At 35.5% G+C, this 26,062-nt stretch overlaps 1 protein-coding gene and 1 long non-coding RNA gene across 7 annotated transcripts; one reads left to right on the top strand and one right to left on the bottom strand.

Annotated features, from left to right (window-relative positions):
* The first annotated feature begins 25 nt into the window (after positions 1-25).
* LOC143452201 (putative flavin-containing monoamine oxidase A) lies at positions 26-26,062 on the top strand. Of its 6 annotated transcripts, none has more exons than XM_076953070.1 (10): positions 40-1,368; positions 13,788-13,867; positions 14,012-14,189; positions 16,688-16,802; positions 18,184-18,341; positions 18,586-18,675; positions 21,814-22,017; positions 22,128-22,280; positions 24,148-24,338; positions 25,411-26,062. In XM_076953070.1, exons 1-10 carry the CDS (start codon positions 940-942, stop codon positions 25,682-25,684), a joined length of 1,872 nt encoding a protein of 623 aa, XP_076809185.1. In that variant the 5' UTR covers positions 40-939; the 3' UTR covers positions 25,685-26,062. The 6 variants fall into 6 exon arrangements, 4 of the variants coding, with proteins under 4 accessions (XP_076809184.1, XP_076809185.1, XP_076809186.1 ...); XM_076953071.1 differs by lacking the exon at positions 40-1,368 and adding an exon at positions 8,309-11,046 and having other exon boundaries at positions 13,788-13,875; XM_076953072.1 differs by lacking the exon at positions 40-1,368 and adding an exon at positions 10,889-11,046.
* LOC143452202 (uncharacterized) lies at positions 6,449-7,150 on the bottom strand. Its single transcript, XR_013114961.1, has 2 exons — positions 7,013-7,150; positions 6,449-6,894 (listed from the first exon to the last, which is right to left on the bottom strand). It is a non-coding gene; the product is annotated as an uncharacterized LOC143452202 (long non-coding RNA).

The raw sequence follows: 26,062 nt of genomic DNA, 5'->3' as shown, positions 1-26,062 counted from the left end.
ATAATTAGATTAATTTGTTCAACAGTGGGCTAGGCTGCGTGAACAAAACGTCACAAAACAAAACGCTTTTACGCAAATCCGACGTTTTCCCGTAATCGTCCATGGACGGTTGTTGAAATAGGCTTAAATGAGTTATTTTGCAACAAAGCGTCCATGGGTGGTTTTTAGGATAAGTTTAAAGCAGTGTTTTCGAGATCGTCCATGGACGGTTGAAAATGGACGATTTTTGCGTAAGCGTCCATGGACGCTTTTAGGATAAGCTGAAATAGCGGATATGATGAAAGTGTCCATGGACAGTTATGGGTTTCGAGATCGTCCATGGACACTTGAGAATGGACGATTTTTGTGTAAGCGTCCATAGACGATTTTAGGATAAGCTGAAATAGCGGATATGATGAAAGTGTCCATGGACAGTTATGGGATAGGCTAAATAGTGGATATGATGTAATCGTCCAAGCATGAACAGTTTTGGGCATGGACACTTGAGAATGGACGATTTTTGCGTAAGCGTCCATGGACGATTTTAGGATAAGCTGAAATAGCGGATATGATGAAAGTGTCCATGGACAGTTATGGGATAGGCTAAATAGTGGATATGATGTAATCGTCCAAGCATGAACAGTTTTGGGGTCATATGCTGAAATGATGGGACATGCAAATACCTCGGTGGGTTTGGGATAGACTTAAAAGATATATTTTGGAAGCTTGAGTGGTACAGTAGTATAGGCTTGATAGGCGTAAATTTCGGACAGCACCGGGTAAAAGCTGGACACGACACAATCCATGGATCGTCCATGGACGGTTGAAAATTTTCAGTAGGCCTAATCATTTCGTGGCATGACCAACTTTTTTATTTATGTGTCTTTAACGTAAATTGTTGTTATTATTCTGATTTATATATAACATTACTGATCGGAATATATATTAGCCTACATAAAAATGTCAGTAATTTATGAAACGGCTAACCAGCTTACTGTTGGAAAAGCAACAAACATTCTCCTTAATCCTGACAAAAGACGTTTGTCAAGTAAACCACCAGCCAATCCTGAGTTAGGTCAGATTTACTTATTTGAGAATAAAAATGAAGAATGGATGTCAGCAAGAAAGTTCTGGAAAGCCAATGGTGTAAAGTGCTTACCAAAGTCGTCACCGGTTGTCAAAAAACGTTTCTTTTATCATGTCGATGAAAAGAATAATTATTTAAAAAAGCAAACATATGAACTAATAAAAGATCAAGGTAATATTACTTTAGCGTATTATGTGACTGGAAATGCTACTAAAATCCAATTGAAGCAAAAAGAAGACAAGAAGGAAAATTCAAAACCGAAACTGGATCTTTACAGTTCAGACAGTGCTGATGATTTTATGGTAAGTTATTGCGCAAGGATTAAATGAGTTTGTCCCGAATCTAATCTATTGAAAACAGACATTTGTGTACAATATATGTATATAAAACATAGCTACTAAGGATGTACTATTTCAAATATCACATATTTAAAAAATGAATCCAAACAATTTTGTCTTTATTGTGGAATAGATTTGTCCTTGGGCTGTGTTATGAACCTTGCTTGCTACAAAAATTCCCAGGTTTTGCTCATTAGTTGCCCATTAATACTAAAATTTTGTGATCTTTTTGAATAATACTTGTAACCAAAGCCAAGCGGTTAACAAAAAAGGAACAAACAAAAGGATTATTTAACACCTTGCCAACAAATACAAATAGGGTTCAGTTGAACTTGAATAAGTTTTAGACTAAACAGCATCACTTGCCTAATGCAAATGTAATGAATCATGGTAAAATGTTTTGCATGGTCGCATAATTGCGTCATGGAAGAATGCATATATACTACACTGCTTATTTTGTATTTGCATAGTTTATATTTTTTTAACATATCCTTTTCAAATTTAAGCCTTCTGGTTCCAAGAAGCTGAAGCTGAAGGTGAAGGTGAAAGTAAAGAACAAGCAATTTGAAGGTGAGCAAGTATATTTAAGAAAGCAGTTTAAAGATGAGAAAATGAATTGGGACAGGCAGTTTGAAATTGTTGATATGAATTTTGAAGGTCCATTTAAAGGTGAAGAAGAAAGTCGGCAGTTGAAAGATGTAGGAGGAGATCTGGAAGATCCATTAAAAGTTGATGAAGCGAATCTGGAAAGGCAGTTTGAAGATGGGAAAATGAATTGGGACAGGCAGTTTGAAATTGATGATATGAATTTTGAAGGTCCATTTAAAGGTGAAGAAGAAAGTCGGCAGTTGAAAGATGTAGGAGGAGATCTGGAAGATCCATTAAAAGTTGATGAAGCGAATCTGGAAAGGCAGTTTGAAGATGGGAAAATGAATTGGGACAGGCAGTTTGAAATTGATGATATGAATTTTGAAGGTCCATTTAAAGGTGAAGAAGAAAGTCGGCAGTTGAAAGATGTAGGAGGAAATCTGGAAGATCCATTTAAAGATGTAGAGGCAAGTCTTAAGGAGCAGCATAATAAAGAGACTAGCAGGGCAGTGGTTTACTGCCGAAAATCTAACTTGAATCAAACAGAAGTTGGTGACATCATCACCAATCCTGATGCAAACTTACTCTCTACCCTGCCTCCTAGTTTTCCAAAGGAAGATGAGGTTTATGTGTATCAGTATAATTCTGATTCAGCAGACAAAAAGGAAGATTGGAAATGTGACAATGTGGGTTGGGTCTGTGATGGTGTGAGAAGCCTGTCACATCGTACTTTAAATATTAAGAAAAGGTTCTACCATGCTCGTCATAGTGCAAACTTTTATAGAAGAGCTTATACATATGTAAAAGCAAAAAAGCAAGAAACTACATTAGTACACTACACTGGATGTCATGCTTCAGTGAAACTAAAACCTCATGGAAATTCAAAATACAATTTGTCTCGTGTCTTTACGAGAACATTTCCTTCAACCTTAAAAGAAATTGGAGAAAGTGAACAACCTCCGAAAAATATCTATAGAAAAATGGTTTCGGCAAACTGCCCAGCTCAAGTCATGAGCAGAAAGTGTCCCAGATCTTATGAACAGGTACGAAACAGGGTAAAATTACAAAAAAAATCATCAAGAATATGCCATGATGATGTATACGCTGCATATGAATTGGCACTATCACTTGAAGGCTTTGTTTTGGATATTCATTTATATCCGCAATTACAGATTACTTTTGGAATAGCTGAGCTTTTCCGAGAATTACGGGAAGTTACTCTAACTGGCAACTCAAATCTTTTTCTCTATTATGACACCACATTTAATTGTGGTGATTTCTATATTAGTACACTCTTATTTCAGCACCAGTTGTTTAAGGAAAGACCAATTGTCTCTGTGGCATTTTATATGCATGAATCCAAGGAAAAATTGGCACATGAGTATTTTTTCCTCATATTGAAAAGAAAATTCCCATTTTTAAGTCAGCATCCACTTAAAATCGTGACTGATAGAGAAAAATCCATCGTAGCTGCAATTAAAAATGTGTTTCCAAGTTGGAGCCAGTTTATTTGCTGGAATCATTTAATCCGTGACACCAAGTTTTGGCTGCAACGGAATATGTCTGGTCCTCATGACAAGCTCATGTATCAGAATGATGTGCATAGTCTTCTTCGAAGTAAATCAGCTGTAGATTTTGAAAATGATTTGTACATGCTCAGCGAAAACTGGGAACCGTCATTTGCCACTTATTTCAAAAATCACATTCACGATGACATCATTTCCAAAGCTGGACGGTGGTTGCTAGTTGCTAGTCACATATATAATGATGGCATTACAACTAATCCAGCAGAAAGTTTCAATGCCCAGCTTGAAAGAGTTCTGCAGCATAAAGAAGTTCGTGTAGATGAATTTATTTTGTCTGTGTACTTTCTGCAAAATTATACTTACAAGGAGCTGTTGCGAGGAAAATGCGGTCTTGGAGACTGGCATCTTGTCAACGAAAATAATACCTTATCTGTAGAAGATGTTGAATTTCCATCTGATTGTGTTGAACCGGACCAGATCATTCACATTATAAGAAATACCATGTTGAAAAGTCCATCTTCATCATCTAACCAAGCAAATGATTCTATCTTGGGTGTGGCTAACTTTCTAATTGCTGAAGACAGAATCAAAGTTTTCAAAGGAAGGTTTATAGTACGTGCCTTAAAAAATTGCAGCTATACTGTCACACTCTTTCCAAAAACTCATTGCACCTGCTTGTCTTCAAGAACATGTGCTCACATTATGGCTTGCACAATGATTGTTGGAAACAAGCCTGTTTCAACCAATAGCCCTTCTATCAGCTCCCTTAGAAGTAAACGTCGTGGTAGAGGAAGTGGCCGAAAGCATCCAAGGTATGCAAATCTAACAAAACCTTGCAGTAGTACAACCATTACAGATTATTCTGATGTTGGGAAACCTTCATCCAAACTTACTGACATGCAAGACGATGTTACTTCGACATGTTTTGAAGAAGCAAATGAATTTAAATCAAATGATAGCAAAGCGAATGCTCCAGTTCCTGTGAAGTTTTCAGGTGTGCATATTTACACAATGGTTATATTTTGCTAATTGTCATAATTAACACTTACTCCTCTGGAATTCCCATGCAGATCTGATGATATTATAATCTTATTTATGTTCTATTTTGTGTGTTTATTAACAAGCACTGTACTGTATCACTGTACTATACTGTATATTAGTATATGCACCTAGAGAAATTTATATGGGATGAAACAAATTATCCAAACACAATTATCCAAACACAATTATGAATTAATTACGTTATTTATCTGTTTGAATACAATCAGCGAAAAAGTTTACCTTTTTTTAATTACTTATTTACAGGCAAATGTTAAAGAATATTGCAGCTTTCTTTATGACCCAATGGGCAAAGAATTAATGTATATGGAACAAATAAAAAGAAACTGGAAGTGAGTGGAATAAGGCACAGCCACGTGCATTACTAATTTTTATGTCATAAATGTTTATCTGGCAACCGAAAACAATTAAGAAAAATCTGATTGAAAAGGGCAACAGCAATGTTACAGTGTCAGTGAAAACATTTTATGGTTCTGATATTGTAAGTGTATTTTAGATCATTTTTACGTGCTAATGGAAAGTTTTTTCGTGGCACATGGGATAGATGGATTTTTCAGCATAGGAAACATGACAGGCAACTAGACGGTTTGAATTGTGGCCCTCTTGCTTTAAAGGTATTTTTAGAAAGGATGAATTTAAATTTGTGATGATTAAGTATATAATCACTATTATCATTGGTATATATTATCACTAATTCAAATTATTTGGCATCACAATGTGTAATTGTATATATTCCTAAAATCAAAGTTGATTTTAATGAATTGTAGAAAAATATCTTTTCTATCAATAAGTGGCATATTGTAGGAAGCTCAAAGAATCCTTCATGAAAGTTCTGGTGAGGAACAGATCAATTTCAATACGGACAGCGAGTCCTGCAAGAAGTATCGCATGGAGTTTGGCAATTTACTGCTTGATTCCACCGGTGAGAGGCCGTTGGGGTTTTAATTAGACCTGCAGTATTTGTAGTATGTTATGACCTTGTTGTTTAAGGTCGTTGAAGTATACCACATAATTTTCCAGGAGAACACTAAACCATACTTATGTACAAAGTTAATGTAAAAGAGATTTATAGGAAAACGACCAACATTTTTAACCTGAATTTAAACACATTAACTATTTTGTTCATTGTTGTATTTGTAACTGGCACATTGTTGGTCTTGAATTTGTTAACTAAATATTTTTAAAAACCGTATACTTCTGTTATTTTGTTTCTGTTTTCACAACAAATGATTTTAATGTAAAAATGCAGATAGATTTATTTCATTTTACAGACTGTGATGTATTGCTGAGTTTTTGCAATATATGTCACAATCAAGACCCATCTGAAATTGACCAGCAAAAGACAGAATGGGTAAACCTTGCTCATCATATAATACATTAACGTGGCAGATTTAACCATCATTGCATACAGTTCAGTTGGTATTATAAGTTGCAACTATTTTACCAGTGTAGTTAAACTATTTTGAACTGGGCAGCGGCAGATATCAGATTTTGGGAAAGTTTGTTTTCAGTTTTACTGTGGTCTAGGCCAAATTTTGAACTATTTACTTTTAGCTTGATACTTCAACACGACCATGATGATCTCTATCGTCGGTTCTTCGCATGCCTTAAACCTGGCTCTGATTCCAAATCATTCAATCCCCTGTTTACAAAGCTAGCCTTTGTGCAATTTTTTTTGTGACATATTTTTTATTGGTTTTTACATCATATTGCCCAAATTTCAAACCTTTTGCCAGTTGAAGTAAACAAACCTAGCGTCGTTAATGCATTGCAACTGAGTATCGAACACAAGCCATGCACAAAGTTTGCTCATTTGTATCAGATGTTACTCTATGTTTCTACATTCAGATAAATGTCTACGAGCACACAGGTCCAGCAGTGCATAGTTTTATTTTTGTATAATTCCTATTCTACAACCAAAAAACCATACATAAAAATTACTTAACTCAAACACAACTAGAAAATTTAAAATCACTTTTAAAATTCTAGGTGTTTTAATTTTGCACTCGTGGTTCCAAAACACCTATAAAAAAACTAAGTTAATGACTTCTGTTTTCTTTGATAGGTCGTTTTAACTTCATAGAACACCTATACCATGCTCAAGCATATGTGGGCAGTACTGCGGTACTATAGTACCGAATTACTTTTTTCTGTCTCAAAAGTGCTGTCTGTCCACCTCTTTGCTTAAGAGATCACTTTACAAGATTTAATTGTGTATATTGTTTTTTCAGATTGAATGCAGTCTTTGTTGTCGATGGGTTCATCAGGATTGTGTACCATTGATAGAGCATTTGTCGCAGGAATATTTTTGCAGCACCTGCAAAAAAGAATAAAAGGATTAATACAAATTTTTGTGTTTGACGCGAAAGTGAATATAATCAATTTTAAGCAAAATATGAAGAAATGAAATCGAGATTAAGTGTTACGCTGCTCACAGTTATAGTAAAATATGTACAATTTAACACATTAAGCTTGAGTGATGATGAAAACAACTTGGTTAAAGTCTTCAATCACATAATTTAAAAAGTTTTTGGAATTGGACTTAATTCAGACCCAGATTGGAAAGTTTGATGTTCTTGGGTGAGAAATCCCCTCTGCAACATTATGAAAGAATAGCCATTATATGCCCAATTAATTTTATTCCTCCCCCGCGTTCACATTCAAATACTGAGTGAGTTTTTACTGGATGGACGATGATGGTCATTTCTCTCCTGTCAACTCATCTTATAACAAAAATCGTCCATGGATGCTTTTTAAGCCCCTCCCAAAACAGTCCATGGACACTTCATCAAATCCACTATTTCAGCCTATGCCATAACTTTCCATGGATACTTTCATCATATGCACTATTTAAGCTTATCCTGAAATCGTCCATTCTCAAGTGTCCATGGACGATCTCGAAACCACTGCTTTAAACTTAAAAACCACCCATGGACCACTAATCGTCCATGGATGCTTTTTAAGCCCATCTCAAAACAGTCCATGGACACTTCATCAAATCCACTATTTCAGCCTATCCCAAAACCGTCCATGGACGTTTTTCCAATGTCCATCATTTAATTTTATACCTAGATCCCAAAACCCTTAAATGGACGTTTATCCAAAATACATCATTTAAGTCTATCCCAAAACCCATGGATGTCTTTGCATGTCTCATCATTTCTGCATATGACCCCAAAACTGTCCATGCTTAAACGCTGACATCATAACCACTATTTAAGCCTATCCCATAACTGTCCATGGACACTTTCATCATATTCGCTATTTAAGCTTATCCTAAAATCGTCCATGGACACTTTCATCATATGCACTATTTAAGCTTATCCTAAAACAGTCCATACTCCATGGACACTTCATCAAATCCACTATTTCAGCCGATCCCAAAACCGTCCATGGACATTTCCATCATATGCACTATTTAAGCTTATCCTAAAATCGTCCATGGACGTTTTTCTCCTCATATCCGCTATTTAAACTTATCCTAAAATCGTCCATGGACCAGCGCTCTCACTTTTAGGGATTTAGTTCCAAATTGGAACTTTTTGCCCCTTTTAGGGACAAGTTTAGGGATTTTGATGATTTAGGGATTTTTTGGGGATTTTTGAAATTGTTGATACGTATAAAGTACTTATTAAGACTTCAATGTTAGTCATGCTTCCGACATGTGCTTCCTTGCCAAGGAATCTTTGGTGTGCATTCTGCATTGCGATTAGAGTGTAGAGCAATTTTCCCTCTAAGCTGCGCGCATGCGCAAATGCGCACTACTGACACGGTCTTCACGCACAGAAAATCTGTGCTGCGCCTGCGCACAAGAAAAAAATCCAACCTGAATTGAAAATAAAATAAACGCAAAATAATGGCCACAGCATGGACGCTTACGCAAAAATCGTCCATTCTCAAGTGTCCATGCACGATCTCGAAACCCATAACTGTCCATGGACACTTTCCTCATATCCGCTATTTCAGCTTATCCTAAAAGCGTCCATGGACGCTTACGCAAAAATCGTCCATTTTCAACCGTCCATGGACGATCTCGAAAACACTGCTTTAAACTTATCCTAAAAACCACCCATGGACGCTTTGTTGCAAAAGAACTTATTTAAGCCTATTTCAACAAGCGATCATGGACGACTAAGGGAAAACGTGGGTTTTGCGTGAAAGCGTCCATGGACGCTTACGCAAAAATCGTCCATTTTCAACCATCCATGGACGATCCGCGGATTGCGTCGTGTCCAGGTTTTACCCGGTCCCCAGTTTGGCATAAGCTCACTCAATACTGTTTTTCGTGAGCGTCAGTGCCGCACTTAAGGTGCGTTATTTTTCACTTGATGACTTCGACAGAATTTCTTTGCGCTTAATTTTCAATTGATTTAAAGATTGAATAAGTATCTGGTACTCAGGATCTGAAGTAAGGTACCTCTACAATCTACATACCTGGTCAAATAATAATTTAAGAATAATTGCAAGTATTGCATCAGACACGACGCAAAGTTACGACTTAATTACGTCTGGCACACCACATGGTCACAAGTAAAGCAATAAACTCGTTTAATGTTGCTCCTATTGTTTTTGTAAAAGTTTGTTCATCACTATCGATGTACCAGAGAAAGTTCCATCGTGCAACGAGCAGTATTATCATCACATCTTCCAAAGATTATTTATCACTGGTGTGCATTCTTGCTATACAAACTCGGGCTAACCAACAACACCCTTCTTCAGTGCTATAGCCACCAGAAACCGAGTTCTTGCTCAGGATAGGGTTTCTTTTACGGTGGGTTTCTTTTACCATCCACTGTTGTACAGCATTGAAGCAATTTTCCATCATCAATTGCTTGAACACACCACCTCCTTGTCTGCTTAATTTTTCGCTTTTTTAACTTATGTTTTATGAATTTAACTAAGTACAAGTTTAACTGCTGTGCTAGTTGTTACCAGCAATTATTAACATTATTTTTCTTGACCACGTTTTAAGCCTTCTCGGCTTTGTCACTTTTTCCTGTTCACTGGCACGTGTTAGTAACAACTGGCTTGATTTTTCGTCCCCACCGCGCTTTTAATGAAAAATAAATGAATGTTCATAAAAACACATGGCAAGATTGTTAAACTGCCGAAATGAAAAGCAAGGCATCTTATTGATATCACATCATAATAATACGGCAGCTTTATCTCATTTTATTCAGTTAAAAATAGTCATGTGCCTTGCCTATTCGCTAGGCACAGGGCCAAGCGCTTTTCTGGTATCAGTGTAGAGCGAATGGAATTGGGTTTATTCAATTATATATATAAAAATGGTTGAATTTAAAACAGGGTACGACCAAACACTACTTGGTATCATTTTAAACAAAAGTTAACGTAATTTTTTATCTTATATTTACACTGGAAAATGCAAGTCGATAATGAAGTTTGATGACCGATGTTTCATTTGTGACCGTTTCGACAGGAAGTAACTTATACGCTCTGTTGCAATAATATAACTTTTACTGCAACTTTACCACCTCGCTTATAAATCTTTATGTTTCACCTGAATAAAATCTTTGACATTTACAGTAGGCCTATTGTGACTCAACCAAACGCAATTAAATTAGCGATCATGCAACGGAAAAAACTAGAAACTTATGACCTGTTTTTGCTTTACTGCAAGTGTATGTGACTGTAACAATAAAAGCGTGCAATGAAAAGAAAATAACAGTTTTCTATGGTTTTTTAAAAGCAAGGAAATTATAATTCGTTTTAATAAATTATAATATCATTTTCCCTATTTAGCAAAGTATTTTTGTGTGTCGAACCAATAGAGTATATTGTTTTTTTTTTAAGTTGAATCTATGGGGATTAACATAGAAATGATTTCGTTCTGTGGAAGCGATAATTAGTTAAACCTATTTTGAGTGGAGTTTTCTTGCTCTATCTATTTTTGTGGATAGGCTCATGTATGATTATTACATTGGATGTCCACATTGAAATGTTTCAATTATGTTGAGCATGGTCAACGATAGACAATCTAGTGAGCATTAATCCGTGAATAGCTTACTTTGGTTCGACTGGGCTGTCATATTCGATTTTGAAAAACTACCATGGACTTAGCACATGGTTAATTTTTATGAAGTTTTGCATTGTGGATCTTCTACGTTTTACTAGATTGTAATGTCACATATCATAACGTCATAAATGTTTCAGCATGCTCTTGATTTTTAAAACTTAGGTGCTTATGCTTGTCGATGTGCTTATCTTATGCACTACTGCGCTTCCATCCATTAATAACTACAACTTTATAACAGGCTACTTAATGCAGATAGCACAAAATCTTTCAACAAGACTTGTATGATTTCTTAGGATATCAGTTTAAATATGGAATCACCAAAGCAAGTGGATGTGATTGTTATTGGAGGAGGAATATCTGGATTTACAGCGGCATATCACTTAAAAAAACTAACCAATGATGCAAAAAGTTTCATGGTTTTAGAAGCAAAAGGTTAAATATGAAGCTAATGTATCATAGTAGACTTGATTTATATTTTAATGCACATTGCACACGGCATAATTGTAATAAGTTATGTTTGGTTAGCACTGATTGATTGCCTCTAAAGTGTAGTTGTGTAGTTAGTTGCCATCTATTATTGCAAAATTTGAAAAAGTTAGTTGTTAGAATCCTTTCTACAATTACATATATTTACTTTATAGCATATACTTTTGCCACTGTAAGGCTGTTTCACACAGGGCAGGTTTACAAACCAGGAACTGTTCTTTTCCCCAGTGTGAATGTTATATCAGGTCACAGTTTAACGATGTGTGAAATTGAACAGGATTTGTTCCAGGTTTTACACCTAATTCTCATGTGTAAACACTCCGCATCATGAAACCTACGAAGGTCCGTGTGTGAACGGGTGCGGTAACTAAAAATGAGAACCATGGTACAGGCTAGGTTAGATTGACGAATAGTTGAGGTATCACTTTCTTTGATAATAATATTGGTATGGTACCTATACTATTGGTACCTATAAAGATGCTTTGTACTATATAGGTCTATCAGTAGGATGCACTATAGGCTAGTGTACCTGCTGGCATGCTGGGTGTGCAGTTGGCCTATTATTATTATTATTGCGGTCTGGCTTATCTAGACCTACAAACAAATTACCTGATGACTAATTTATTTGCATTTTATGTTTAATTCTAATTCGAGTTCTATACTGAAACGCTCAGAGTGACCACCAGGAACAGAACCTGGTTGTCATTCCCATGTGTGAACGCAGCCTAAAACAGGCATTTAGGTTTTAATGTTTTATATCAGCGTTTCTCAAACTTTTTTAACCATGGAACACTAAGGCTTATGTAGCTGGTGGTTGGAGTAGGGATTTTACCCAAAAGCATATTCCAAGATACTGAGTACTTTTGTGGTTGTGTAAATGTGTGAATTAATATGTGGGTATAAATATGTAATTGATTTTGCTCGGCGAGCACGTGTAATTACATTTTTGGCCCATCCCTAATAGACAGCAAGGTTTCTAGCGTCTTGTTAATGGCTTCGTAGGACCCTTAGCACGTGGTGATGAAGTTTTCTTTAGCTTTTTATCCCAGAATGTCACATTTAATGCTTATGTTTTTTGTCTATTTTGTTTTATTTTTAGTGTTTTCACTTCGGTGTGATTTGTTTTTTTTTGTTTCTTTAATTGTAGGATGAGCTTATACTGATATTCACTATTTACTTGAAACGGTCGGCTTTTTCAGTAATTTATCAAAAATAAATGAAAAATTTTACAAGGCGTGTTTTGTTTTGTATTTTTTTGACTCTGTATCAACGCCTTTTCCCAATTGATTGCAACCGCCACTTTCTCCAAATGCAAAAACGAATAACATGTTTTGTATTAATGAAAAGAGTTTTAACGAGGGGTATAATACACACATAAAGTTTATTCATGATGGAGTAGATAAGATGCAATAAGACTTTGTCGTTGTTGTTGACCTCCAACACTAGACTTTTGATTTTTATCTTTGATGGGTTCCACGGTAGAATTAAGTAAAGGAGTGCCATTACGACAACAAATATTATACAGCATATCATAATGAGCTGATCTTTGATGAGGTCACACCAACATACTACATTTTTGTCATACAAAACTCTTTTAGAAAGTGTTCATTGTTATAATCTACTGTAGGATTCGGTATTTCTTTTTGTAAACTTTCTCTCTGTTACTTGAAGTTGAGCTCAAAGGAAAAAAGCAAGCCACCATGCTTGCAAACTTGAGAATAAGATTGATTTAGCGACTACTCTAAAACAGTCGTTTAATACAGGGGTGGGCAACATACGGCCCGCGGGCCGGACCCGCGACGGGATTTTGAGCGGCCCGCAGACAGTTTCCGGTACATGATAATGATAATGATACATGATAATGTGGCCTGCGGCCACAGTCTGCCGCAATCCCTCACTACTTGCTTACTACGTCAAATATAGTGATTGTTAATTATTCTTTAAGAAGAAGTGTTGCTTAAAGAAGAAGAATGCTTAAAACTTAAAGTTTACATTAAATACGATTTATTCCTTGCATAGGTGGATAAATACACGATTAATGTATCGATTCAGGAATCCGGCCCGCCAAGTACTTCATTTTCTCATATTAGGCCCGCTGAACGAAGAAGTTGCCCGCCCCCGGTTTAATATGAAAATGTTTTTTGGAAAGTTATTATCTTTTATTGAAAATTGATTATAACTCCGCAATAACGATGAGGAAAGATTGCCACATTGACGACTTTGCTTTAGCGCTACACTTTACGATTGTGAATAGCAATAATGAAAAATCGCAATAGCATATCAAACATTTGTTATCTCTTACCAAAATTTGTAGTGACTCTGCTATAACGTAGAAGAGAGAATGGCAACTTAATGATTCGAAGCTTCACAATTTCGAATAACGATGAGCACATAATACGACCCCAGAAACTACACTGTAGCATCAATGTTATTTACTTTATTGCCATTCTACATGCTGTTCTACAACTGACCCTATATTTGCGAAAAAGTTGGTCACAAATATTGAAATACTATGCATGTTTGTGGTGCTTTTTGCCAATTTAAATGGCCAACCATGAGCCCTGTTTGGCTCATGGTTGGCCATCACTGCTGTAAATATATGTACGTCTATGAACTACCAGGAAGAACTGAATTTAGCAATAGAGTCTACTGTGATTGATGCATTGTTCACTATTTATCTATTCCAGACAGAATTGGTGGTCGGACATGTCGCTCCACCTTGTGCACAAAAAATGGAACTGCTAATTGGGACATGGGAGGACAATGGGTGTCTAAGTGTGTTGTCAAGTTTTTAGCATAATTTTGTTTAAGATTTTTGTTATGATGTATGTGATAGTATGCATAAAGTTAATGCAGCGCTTCAGTATTTTTTTGCTATATTTTTAACATTCATGTAACTTTCAATTTCCAGCTCGCAGTTCTCCATAATGAAACTGCTCAAAGAGTTAAACCTTGATGTTTTTCCGCAATATCAATCGGGTTATAACAGAATTGTAGTTCACAGCTTGACTGATGTTAGACGTTTTTGTGGTCATCTTCCCCCATTGAATTTATTGCATTTAATTGATTTGCACCTGATGATTAGAACGGTTAGTGAGGTGTATAACTGGCTGTAGTTTCTTAGATATTGTTTAGTTATTATTTTTCCCATGCTGCTAGACTTAAATTGTATTCTGGGAAAGAAAGTGTTTTGATAATATTATTTAGCATATATATATAATTGGGAATATTCTTATCAAAATATCATCGTCAAACGTTTTGTTATTAAAATAACTTTTAACTACTTTATAAATTATACCACTTCAAAAATTGACTCTAGCTTTTTATCAGCCAGTATTTTGATGGAAAGCGGGAAAAAAATTTTGCTGTGACACCAACAACACTAGCCAGAAATTTGTTAACTTTTAGCAATTATACACTCCAATTTTAATCCAAGTAGCCAATTTGCAGTATTATAATATTAGAACAAATTAAACATTTACAAATCTAACTGCTGCTGCCAAAACAAAACTAGCTAGCAAGCATTGTTGTTCCATTTCAACATTTGAATGAAATAACTCAATCGTGACGTCTGAATTGTGTGTGTGAGTGATACACTGGGTTACCAGTGCTGGAAGGTTATAGTGCAATCGTGTTTTTAATTGCCAAATGATCTTGGATGATTCTCTACAATTGCAGTTATATGATGCATTGTAAAAACCCTGGCCAATTACTGCTTCCTTTTCGATATGGTTAGGTACCGAAAAATTCCACCTGCACATAGCCAACGTAAGATGGCCGCATAGCCTAGCTTAGGAAAGAGCATAAAAATAAGGATAAGTTTTGAAAATAAACAGATAAACAAACAAGCTAATGTTTGAAGGTATAAGGTTCTGAAGGTTACTTTTTATGGTGTGTAACCTTGCAGATGAAAAAGTCAACACATAAAATAATACCGAGTAGGTATAGTTTTTCAATTATATGAAACAGACGAATCGTAGAGGTAAAGTAGCTTTGAATAACTTAATAGAAAGAACATCCTTTTAAGAAAAGGGAGTGTTAGCATGCGTAACAAACATGAAATATTTTTTTGGTTTTTATCGTCTCAGACAATACAGTGTCATGACATTTCACTGGGCATCTGTCATATGCCTCATGAAAAGAAGTGCATTGTTTCACTTACTAACTGTGTTTGATGTGCATATTACATCATAGATATTTTATTCGCATTAAAACTCCATTCAGTTCTTGTTTTATTTCAACTTCGTATGACACTTGTTTTGTTACTCGAAGTTAAATGACTGCACTTGGTTTGATGTTGTCTACTGATTTGTTTTAATTCAAATACTTAATTTTGTCACTTCAGCCGTAATCACGGTGTGTCTTTGCTGATGATATTGTTTGTGACTTGGTACAGTTGGTTATTTGGGATTGTGTTGAGTGAGGCAAAATTTTTTGGAAAGCTAACTCTAAAGTTCCTGTGTTTGCCCATCTCTACCAAAATGGTAGAGCGAAACGATTTTGCTGTTTTTGTCTTACAAATCGCTCAAAACTTCTTGAAATGAAATGTATTTTCATATGTATACATGTCACGGGATTATTTTATGCACCCGTTTTATAGCCACCGTATCGTTTGTTCGCACCACTCTTATATTTTAATCTAGTTAAATGTGTGAGTCAGCTCTTATTTTTATTCGCGTTGTGTCTTTTGTATGCATGCTTGTCAGGTTTTAGGTTTGCTCACGTGATGCTGTATTTTACTTATTTATTTGTACACGTGTTTTTAGTCGATCTTTTGTGACGTCTCGCATCGTGACCCCTAGGGCCTAATTGGTGTATAGCGGCCCACGTTGATTCTATGATTGCGTGGAATTTGTTTTGGTGTGGTGTTGCGCTCGGGTATAGAGTGGTGGTTTAGTTACGTTTGGGTTTTATAGCAAGAAGATGATTGTTTTTAGCTAAGAAAATGCTATTAAAAGTTATTAAAGCAAACAGAGCTAATTGACTAGCTGTCGAGCGGGAAGTTCCTGGCTGAGAAAAAGTTTGGTTACATACACATGGTAGTTGGGAAATTTTAGTGTTTTGAAACTTTGTATGCAACAATTTTGTAATTTTATACAGTTCATTTATTTCATTTGCCGTGTTTGGATTAGTAACCCTTAAGATAGCTAGCTTTACTCAAAACATGTTTTTTCATTGAATTTTGTTGAGGGTGAAAAGTTACCCCTTGTCTGGGTAACATTGCGCAGTGAACCTGTATGGAAAGCTTGCATTTTAGCACAAGGAGATTTATGCTGAAAAATTTGAGTTTATGTTTTATGCCACGCCAGTATTAAAAATTCATTTTCCGTCGCAGCTAATTCCAATTATAATAAATAAAGCTGATAGTATCTGCCAGTAGCGATATTTGTTCCTGCACCATGCTGAAGATCATCTTCTTAAAGGTGTATCAAAAATACTTCCATATTAAAAAAAGATACCAATATAATAACCTATTATATATGTAAAAATTAAATGACCTAGTTGTGTGTATAGAAAATAATGAAATAAATGTTAAAAAAGTGCGTGTAGACTGTACATGTATTCATGTATACGTTATTCCCGTTAGATCGAAAAGATGGTTGCAATGGTTTCAGCAGAAAATCCTTTGGCCTGCCGTTTTGCTGGAGAATGGGATGAGCAAACTCTGCAAACTTTTGTTGAAAAAACTTGCTGGTTTTCAAGTAAGATTTTCGTTTTTTTTTTTCTATGTAATCTTTTATGTATAGCAATTGGTTGTACAATACTTGCACATTGATAGGTAGGTGATACCTGGCATTATGTCAAGCTTCTTGAATAAAATCAGACAATAGTTACGATATAAACTTACCAAGAAGTTGTAAATTTGCATGAAAGTACAGTGATTTACCCAGAAACACACAGCTGCATTTTTATAAACATGTATAACACCAGTTCAGTAATCAATAGCAACCAGCAGTGGCTTAAACATGTCCACTCAGTAGTGTGCTGGCTGTAGCGCCTGGCTTCAATTATGGAGATAGGTTTCAATGGTTTCGTTACTATATTAAAGCTTTTATAGTAATATTCCGGGGTAAGACATTAACAATGTAGTTGAGTGATTCTGGTAAACAGTTTTAAATTTAGGTTAAACTAACAAAATTAAAAATATTAGAAATTGGGGCTTGACCATACTATACTTATATGTAGGAATATTGTTATACGGTACATATTTATTGTACATATATATATATATAGAGATTTTTCTCATCATGTATAACTCTAACCATGGTTAGTCTCATATACATTGATAAAATTGTTTCAACATTGTCTGCAGCATCTTAATAATAAATATATGTATTTGCTGTTGTTTTTGCACTAAAGTCTGTTCCACATATAAATTGTAACTGCCAATAAGCTTGCTTAGAAGAATGCACTAATTTTGAACTTAGCAATGCAGCTATATGCTTTGTTACGTGTTTTTCTTCTATGCCTCATTTTTCCTTTTCTTGGTACTCATTGACAAGTGCAATGTTTCAGTTGTTGGGTGCAAAATATCAAATATGACTTGCTTCCTTAGAACATTTATTTTAGCAGGAAATTTATATTTCAAAGCAATGAAGTTAAACTAAATATTCCAATTATTCAAATAATTAGTAAATGCTAAATGCCATGTGCTATGTGGAGAGTAAATTCTATGTGTCCAATAAAGCAATGGTGACATTTTAACTGAAGAAAGTCTATGAATGACTTAATTTTGAGTCCCGGTTACTGGTGGTACCAAGCTTGTTTTTGTACATGTTCTGATTGACACACATTTTTTATTTTTTTTATATTAGTGCTCAAGTTTTAAACTGCTCACCACGGACCACTGAACAGAAATGTCATGTGTCGTCAATACGACAAAAGCGAGACTGTTTTGCCTTGACAGATTTTGACAGATTGGCTTTTTTCACGACATTTCAAATTTCAAAACTGTATTGTTCACATTATTATGCAAATACGTCTCTATTCCTTGGCACAAGCTATCCCCTTAAGCCCGTAATGTACAAAGTTATTTACGCATCGGACCATCATATTTCAACCTTTTTAATTTGTTAACTGCAGGTAATGTAGAAATGATGGCAGCAGTAACAAGGGTCATGTTTGGGGCTGAACCTTCACAGATTTCTCTGTTTTATTTCTTGTATTATTGCTCTCTTGGTGGAGGATTTGAAATCTTAACTAAAAATGGTAAAGATTCTGCTCAGGAATATCGCCTAAAGGTAAGAATGACCGTTTGAAGAATTTTTATAAATACAAACATTATATATAATTGTGTATTATGTGCGTTCTTGTGGCCATGTGATTATTATTTTTTGCACTGAAACTATTGTTAAAACAAATGTTTACCGACAGTTCACGATATAGATTTAGATATTTAAATATGTTTAACTTACAATATCTGTGTTAATACATGTTAATAGGTACTTGTAGACATATTTTTAGTAATAGTATGCCCTTTTTTAGGACACAGCATCTAACATTGTGGATGTCTTGCAAGAAAAAATTGGATCTGATAATGTTAGCTGTGATGACCCCGTTGTCAGCATCTGCCAGGTAGTAGTTGTCACTGATATAAAACTAACAAGGCATTCGTGCATAGTCAGTAATGCAGAAATAGTTATTATCACCAATGTTTGGCCTATTTTTGATTCGTACAGTGATGTGAAATGTTTCAATGTTAATGAAGTCTAATACTACAGAAAGTTGAAAACGTTTGTATATTGATTAATTACCTCATTATATTGATCAATATTGATAACCACATTCATCACCATTTAAGATGCACGGTGTCCGTTTCATCTGGAAATATTTACTGGAAACAATCTGTTAAGTTCATTCATTTATTTAAGCATGTAACGCTTACGACAGTGGTTCTCAAACTATGGTACGCGTACCACTAGCGGTATGAGAGAACTTTTTAAGTGGTACCGCGTACCGCTGAACATGATTTTCTATGTGCTGTGAGTAATGTGTTACCCCGGATAGACAAGCTTGTGCAGAAGAAACAGTTGCATCTATCAAATTAAATTGTGTTCTCTTGCTTTTCTTTGGTGTTATGGTATACAGTAGTAATAACGGTAATAAATACCGGTACATTTGAGTAAAATAAGTCATTCAGGAGCCAGGTGGTACGCAGTGTAGTAAAAAAAAAAACGAATAAGTGGTGTGCGATCGGAAAAAGTTTGGGAAACACTGGCTTACGAGGTTGCAAAAATGATTTCAACTATGTTTCCAACTGTCACTAAAATACAGTGTTTCTCAATCTTTTTAGGAATAACTGAAATTTAAAGGTAAAAAATAAAAGCATAAGCTATCATTTAGTTCAAGGATTCTTAACCTGGTGTACCTAAAGTGGTCTGAGAAGTGATGCTTTAGGGCAGTGTTGCTTACCCTTTTTTGAGCACAAACCCCTATAAAATTCTTTAAAATCTATGGACCACTGCAAGAAACACATTGTATTAATAACCTTTCACAGCAAAAAAACACAACCATGTACTCTAAGACCAGACTTGTACTAGTGGTGTAGCTATTGTGTATTATTACATCACAAAGGAGGTTTTGCAATTGTCCAAATTAGTCGAAGCGCATGTCTGAGTACAGCTGTGGTCGGATCAAGTGGAATAATGACCTTATGCACAGATAAAAATAAATGGATCTTCCATATAATAGAATTTCTTTTCATGGACCCCTTAAAGCAGGGGTGTCCAACCTTTTTGGCCAAAGGGCCACATGCGATTTACGAATGATTGCGCGGGCCACTTAAGTGTTTATTGTTAATTTCTAATTAAAACCCTCACATCAAAATTCTAATCTTAGAAATACGTATTATCCTCTTTTACAATTATAAGAACAATAAACATACCAAGATATAGTAAAGTCAACAAGGTTTCTACTACACGTCGACATTTCAATGTGAAGTTTGACACTGTTTTTCTCTAACAAGTTTGGCAATATTCGGTGAGATGGACGATGTAGCAATGCGAAGCGAGTTTTCCATATGGCTGTCAGAAATTAGTAAAAAACAATAAATGCCAATTTCTCGGAATGTAAGTTCGCCATAAATTAGGTAGGCGATTCAGTTGAAAATATAAGTCGTTTCGACAAATACCGCGCGGGCCACTCAGAACTTTCCGGCGGGCCAAATGTGACCCGCGGGCCACGGGTCGGACACCCCTGCCTTAAAGCATCTTTCTCGGACCCCTCAGGTTTTCCTGGACTCCAAGTTAAGAACTCCTGAAATAGTAGGTCCTTTGAAAGCAAGTTTATACGTAAATTCAATTATTGTGATATACTTTTTTATTGATTCAGTTTTCCATTTCATATTAAAATTTTCAAAGGATAAGCTAACTAGATTTTTGAATCGCAAAGCACATTTGATTTTAATTTTTGGAAGGAATCACCGTTTACCGTCATTTTCTATCATCTCATTATTCGAGCGCCAACATATGTCTCCATTATGTTACTATAAGTTGTTTTCCATGATGTCCAATTTGATGTTTGCAGTGTTGCTGCGCAAGTAGAAAAGTGCATCTCCTATGGTCAATAGATTGCAAAAATGTTCTTTTTTACTTATACTTTTTCAGGCTAACATGTTTTTAGCCGCTACTCGCTAAGAGCTCTGTCCACAAAGTAACTATTAGCCAGATATATTTTCCCATCCCCTTACGTTATGTGTTAAATAAAGAATATAGTTTAATTCATTTTTCTTACATAGTTTCAAGTGAAACATTTGCCATAACTTTTACTTCTGATATACATACGCCTGCAGAGGTTACTGCTTGTCAGTCTTAACTTATGTTATTCGGACTTAATTTACCTGCCGAATTAATGATCTGACTCCGTGGTTGTGTGCGGTTAGAATTCTCTAACCTTAACGTGTTACTACTGTTACTAGCCGAAAGCTCTTACGATTAACAGATACAGTTTATCAGAAACAATCCTTTATTGTAGGAACTGTACAGGTTCCGAATATGATACAATCACAAACTTAGCATTCACCAATTAAACAAGACTGACGAATTACATTTTACACGACTAACGTAATACGTACGTACGATTCGGTATCTATGTCTCTGGCGCTACTCGCGTATCAGTTCGAGTTTATAAAGCGGAGCGATGTGAACGGAAATATTCAACACAATATACACGAACATTTCAGAATGTGTGAACGATAAAAGCAAAGCGTTGGCAATGGGAATTACATTCAGTTAAAACTAGGAAGTTATGAAATCACCTGGTAACGCACTAAACGGCGTTTTCACATAAAGTTATTTAGGGCAAGTTTCCAAATATTAAACGACAATAATTGCGGTTTTATCTAGTTGCAGCTGCAGCCAAATTGCATCTGCAGCCAAATATTAAATGCTAGCTGCAGTTTTATCAATGAACAATGTTTCAATAATTAAATGGCGCATACGTTTCCACAATTGATATACGTAATGGTATTGGATGTGGCTCCCAAGCCACTACACGCCTATAAACGTAAAAATTATAATGGTGAAAAATTCTTGGTTCCTATCCCAGGTGTAAGAAAACATTACATTAGTTTACTGAGATTTTGAACAACTAAAGTTGTTGCGTGATTCTCAGCCATTTATTGTAAAAAAATTGTGTTAAATGCTGTTAGTCTGATAATTTAATATTGATTGCAATAAATATTTGAATAAACTTTTTTATTTCTTTCTGTTGAAGAAAGAAAATGAGTTTGTTCTTGTGAAAACGAAAAAAGGGAAAATCTATCATGCTCGACACGTCATTTGTGCCATACCATTAAATTTGGTTAACCATATTGATTTCGTGCCACCTTTGCCTCATGACAGATTGGAGCTTAGCTCACGAGCACCAATGGGAAATATAATAAAGTTTGTGGCTACTTATGAACATGCTTTCTGGAGAGTAAGTTGATTTACTTTCTTTACATGTTCCAAAATTGTTGGCTTATTTAGCTTTATTAGCTAAATTGTGGGCATAATTGGTATGGTATGATATTGCGACCTTTGTCAAAGGCACATGGTGATTCTGGCGAAAGTGTTATGCTCGTCAAAAAGTCCACCACTGGCCCATTATCCGTTACATTCGATGCTACAACATTCAACGGAGATCCTGCAATTGTTGGCTTTATAGGTGGAGAACACGCTGTGTACTGGACGACCAAGTCGGTACGTTACGTTTAAAACTAAGTAATATAAGTTTATAACATATCATTTATTTTTCACCATTCATTGTAGGGTTTGAAATATGAAATTTGCATTATGGTAAACAAGACTTAACATAAAATGGGGTAACTTGATTCTTGCATATTTCCTTTATTTCAATTAATACAGTTTTATGCCAATTGCAATGGAGACATATCAGGGATGGGCAATTTATTTTCTCAAAAATCCTGACAAATGTTTGGATTGAAAAGTCACAGCTACAACATTCACTCAATTTTTAGTCTAATAAAGCTGACATTAACTTTTGGTTATTATAATTCACAACAATATGCATCATTTTTCATTTATGTAAAACTCCCATCAGTCACGCATCATCATTTTTTACAATCTTACAATCAAGGTTGCTAATGTCACATTATCCTTTAAACGTCTCACAATGACTGTCAAGTTTGCTACAAATTTTTGACAATAATTAATTATTATGATCAAGCTCAGGCACTCTGAGTCATATTATATTAATGACTCTGGGTCTTGTGATGTGCGAGAACAATTTTGGGGCCACGCTGTAAATTTTCGTACACTACCGATTTTTAATCAACTTTCTTATCAATTTGGTCATATTCGACACAAAGGCAATAGCAACCAAACGTTTGCATAGCTGGTCAGTGGTCCCAAGAATTGCATCTTACGGTGTAGTATAACTCAAAAAGGTTGCAATTTCATTTAACATCCTGTGGGCTAGCTTTTTATAGTATGTGTCCATCCTAGAATATCACCTTTGAATTTGAAGTCTCCTGATGTCTGAGGGGTACATTTACGACCTTGCATTCTCGTAGAGATATTCTGATTAGAAAGACTAACATTAACATTTGCACAAAACTATGCATGGCGTAACACAGATCTTACGTGCTTCAGTCTTCTTGTGTATCGATTAAGACAATATATTGTACGATTTTTTTTATTAGATATTACTAACTGAGCATAGCAGCCCATTCCGGAATGCAAAGAAGCTCTTGTATTGAGCCAACTTAAACTTAAGAAACTCTCCCTAGTGTTAATAGAGAGGGTTTATTTATGTGTGTGTGTACATATCAGGAGTTATCAATTTCGTATCAATGAATCAATCAGAATTCTCTTGCCTAGTGCGTGGAGATACACTGGGTGTACACTAAATCAGAAGTATCGGGCTTACAGGTATTTCCAATGTCCATGATCTAGAGCAAGGAGATTTGATTCCTGTATTGACATGGGTCAAGCCAGCGTATACGCTGAGCACGATTTGGATATATCCATCTTGCCTTTCTTGGGTTGAGTTGCAGAATGGCAAGTGCTTGACGCTCCAAATCATAGACATTGCAAGTACCTGTAAACCTGATTCCTCAAGTAAGCTGTACGCCCAGTGTATCTACATGCCATAGGCAGGAGAATTCTGATTGATTTATTGATACGAAAGTGATAACTATTGATACATACATACTAAGATGTTTCATTTTTTCACCAATCTGGAATTTAAAAAAGCTTGGGGTTTCCCTGGGCGATACGATTTCTCAAATCGAAGAATCTATGCTGTGAGTGCACAATCTGTTACAAAAGTACAATTTTTGTGTTATGAACATCGCCGTATTTTTTTTATATCTGTAGATTACCTAGATTCGTAGAATTTTAATGAGAACTGCCTCAATGAATGGGCTTGATATGCAGTGAGACTCAAAATGACGTGATAATTTTAAAAATTCAGATTTTTGTATTGTAACCAAATTATGGCCTAGGGAAACTTCAAACCATTTTACTCCGATTCTCTGTGAATTTTTGCTAACATTTCGTTATGAATTAAGGACAAAGTTTGACCATACCTTTCCTTGTTTTGCAGAAATTAGAAAGGGAATCAATTGTAATCCAGTCATTGGTTGCAATCTTGGGAAAAGAGGCAGAAAGTCTTCTCTTACAATATGCTGATAAAGACTGGTGCAAAGAACCTTACCAGTCGGGAGGCCCAGTATGTATGATGCAGCCAGGATGCTTGAAATATTTTCACCAGGCCTTGAGAAGACCGTTTTATAGGTAAAATTCCGTATACTGTACTGAAGAGTTTAAAATTAATATTGATGTACAGGCATGAGTCAAAATTGCAGGTTGTTTTCGTCTACAGGAAAATGTTAAAAACGCTTGCAGTGGTAAATTGTGTTTTAAAGCGGGTATGTCAAGCTTGCGTATACATGACCCGCAACTTGTTTGTTTCTTTGTTGTTATTTTTGCGGAAACTTACTTGCACTATTTCAAATGTTGCTGTCCAATCTCACCTTCGTAGTGCATTTAAGTTCGAACTGACGAGGTTAGCTCCAGCAGTCAAGACTAAGCTCGTTAAGCTGTAGTGTAGCTTGCCCACTGAAAACCTTCTGATGATATAGAAATACGGTACAGTTCTTAATGCAAAAAAGAGTGTCATGTACATTGTTTTCACTTTGTGACGTCATAATATTCACCACCCATATCTTAATTAGTGCCGAAATTGCGTTTTTACAACACAATTTTGATAATAACTGCTTAACCACCAAGTACTACTAAAAATTTTATTCTCCTGCATACTCACTGACAACTCTTTTCTGATTTATGGCCAACTTGCCCTTTACTTTAAAAAATTCTTGGAAACACACGGTGACGCGATCACAAATAAGTTTTTAATGTGTTGTGAAAACTTGATCACAATATCTGATGATAATACATTCTTAAGTTCAACTGTTTACAAGCAAATATAAAAGCTAATAAACTTTTACCTAGAAAACATATCTTTCGTGATGCAACTGATACAGTAAAATATGTTGTACATCGGACGATAGCAACATGTGATATAGTAATAGATAAATTTATTCAAAAAAATGCATCTTTTACGTATGGGGGCTGTTTCCTCGATTGTTATTTGTCACCCTGAGTTTGTGGCCATGCGCATAATCAATTTCTTGTAGTTGTTTTTGCTGCTTAAAAATTGCATAAAATGGCTCGACCCCGCCACCTGTTTGAAAGCCGAATTGTGAAACAAGTAGTTTTATTGGGTACTGCCATTGAAAACAGTGGCGTGTTTTAATAGCTTTTGCTATTATTTTCATTTTTAAATGTAAATCTTATTTAACTTTAGTGTACATTGGGCTGGAACTGAAACTGCTCAGAAATGGACCGGTTTTATGGATGGCGCTGTGGAATCTGGAATAAGAGCGGCTTCAGAAGTTGCCAATCGTTTGCAGTTACCCCAGAACGTTTCTGCAGATGAATCAGTTTCCAAAATTTTCGATGACAAAGGCCTACCATGGAAAAAAAGTAACCGCGGATTGTTTGGTGTTATTTGGTTGCCTGCTTTGCTAGTTTTGGGTGCATATTTTGTGTATAAAAACCAACGAGTAGAGCAGGGGTAGGGAAACTTTTTTTTAGTCAAAGCCAGCATTTCAGTTATTTGAAAGTCGATTAGGCCGGAACTTTTAAACAAAATGTTTTTTTATGCTAACAAATGATTATAAACGCCGCTTTATTGTGATAAAGTCGAATTTTGCCACTGTTTTACAAACAATTACTTCTAATTTTATCTATGCATATGTTCTATCAAGATTTTATGATTATTCTGTTTCTGCACCATCAATCTAGACTGTACCTTTTTATTCCTTGTACATGTTTCGCACTAATCACTGTGTTATGCAATATTTAAGTACTGTTATGGATCGACCTTACTGTTATTATGCAAGCAAATATTTTCCAAATAAGTTACCAACACAAGTTAACAAATGTACTAAACTGAT

This window comes from Clavelina lepadiformis, chromosome 4 (genome assembly GCF_947623445.1).
Source record: "Clavelina lepadiformis chromosome 4, kaClaLepa1.1, whole genome shotgun sequence".
NCBI lineage: Eukaryota > Metazoa > Chordata > Ascidiacea > Aplousobranchia > Clavelinidae > Clavelina > Clavelina lepadiformis.
The sequence above is the reverse complement of the archived record's forward strand: the minus strand, read 5'-3'. Positions and strand labels throughout refer to the sequence as shown.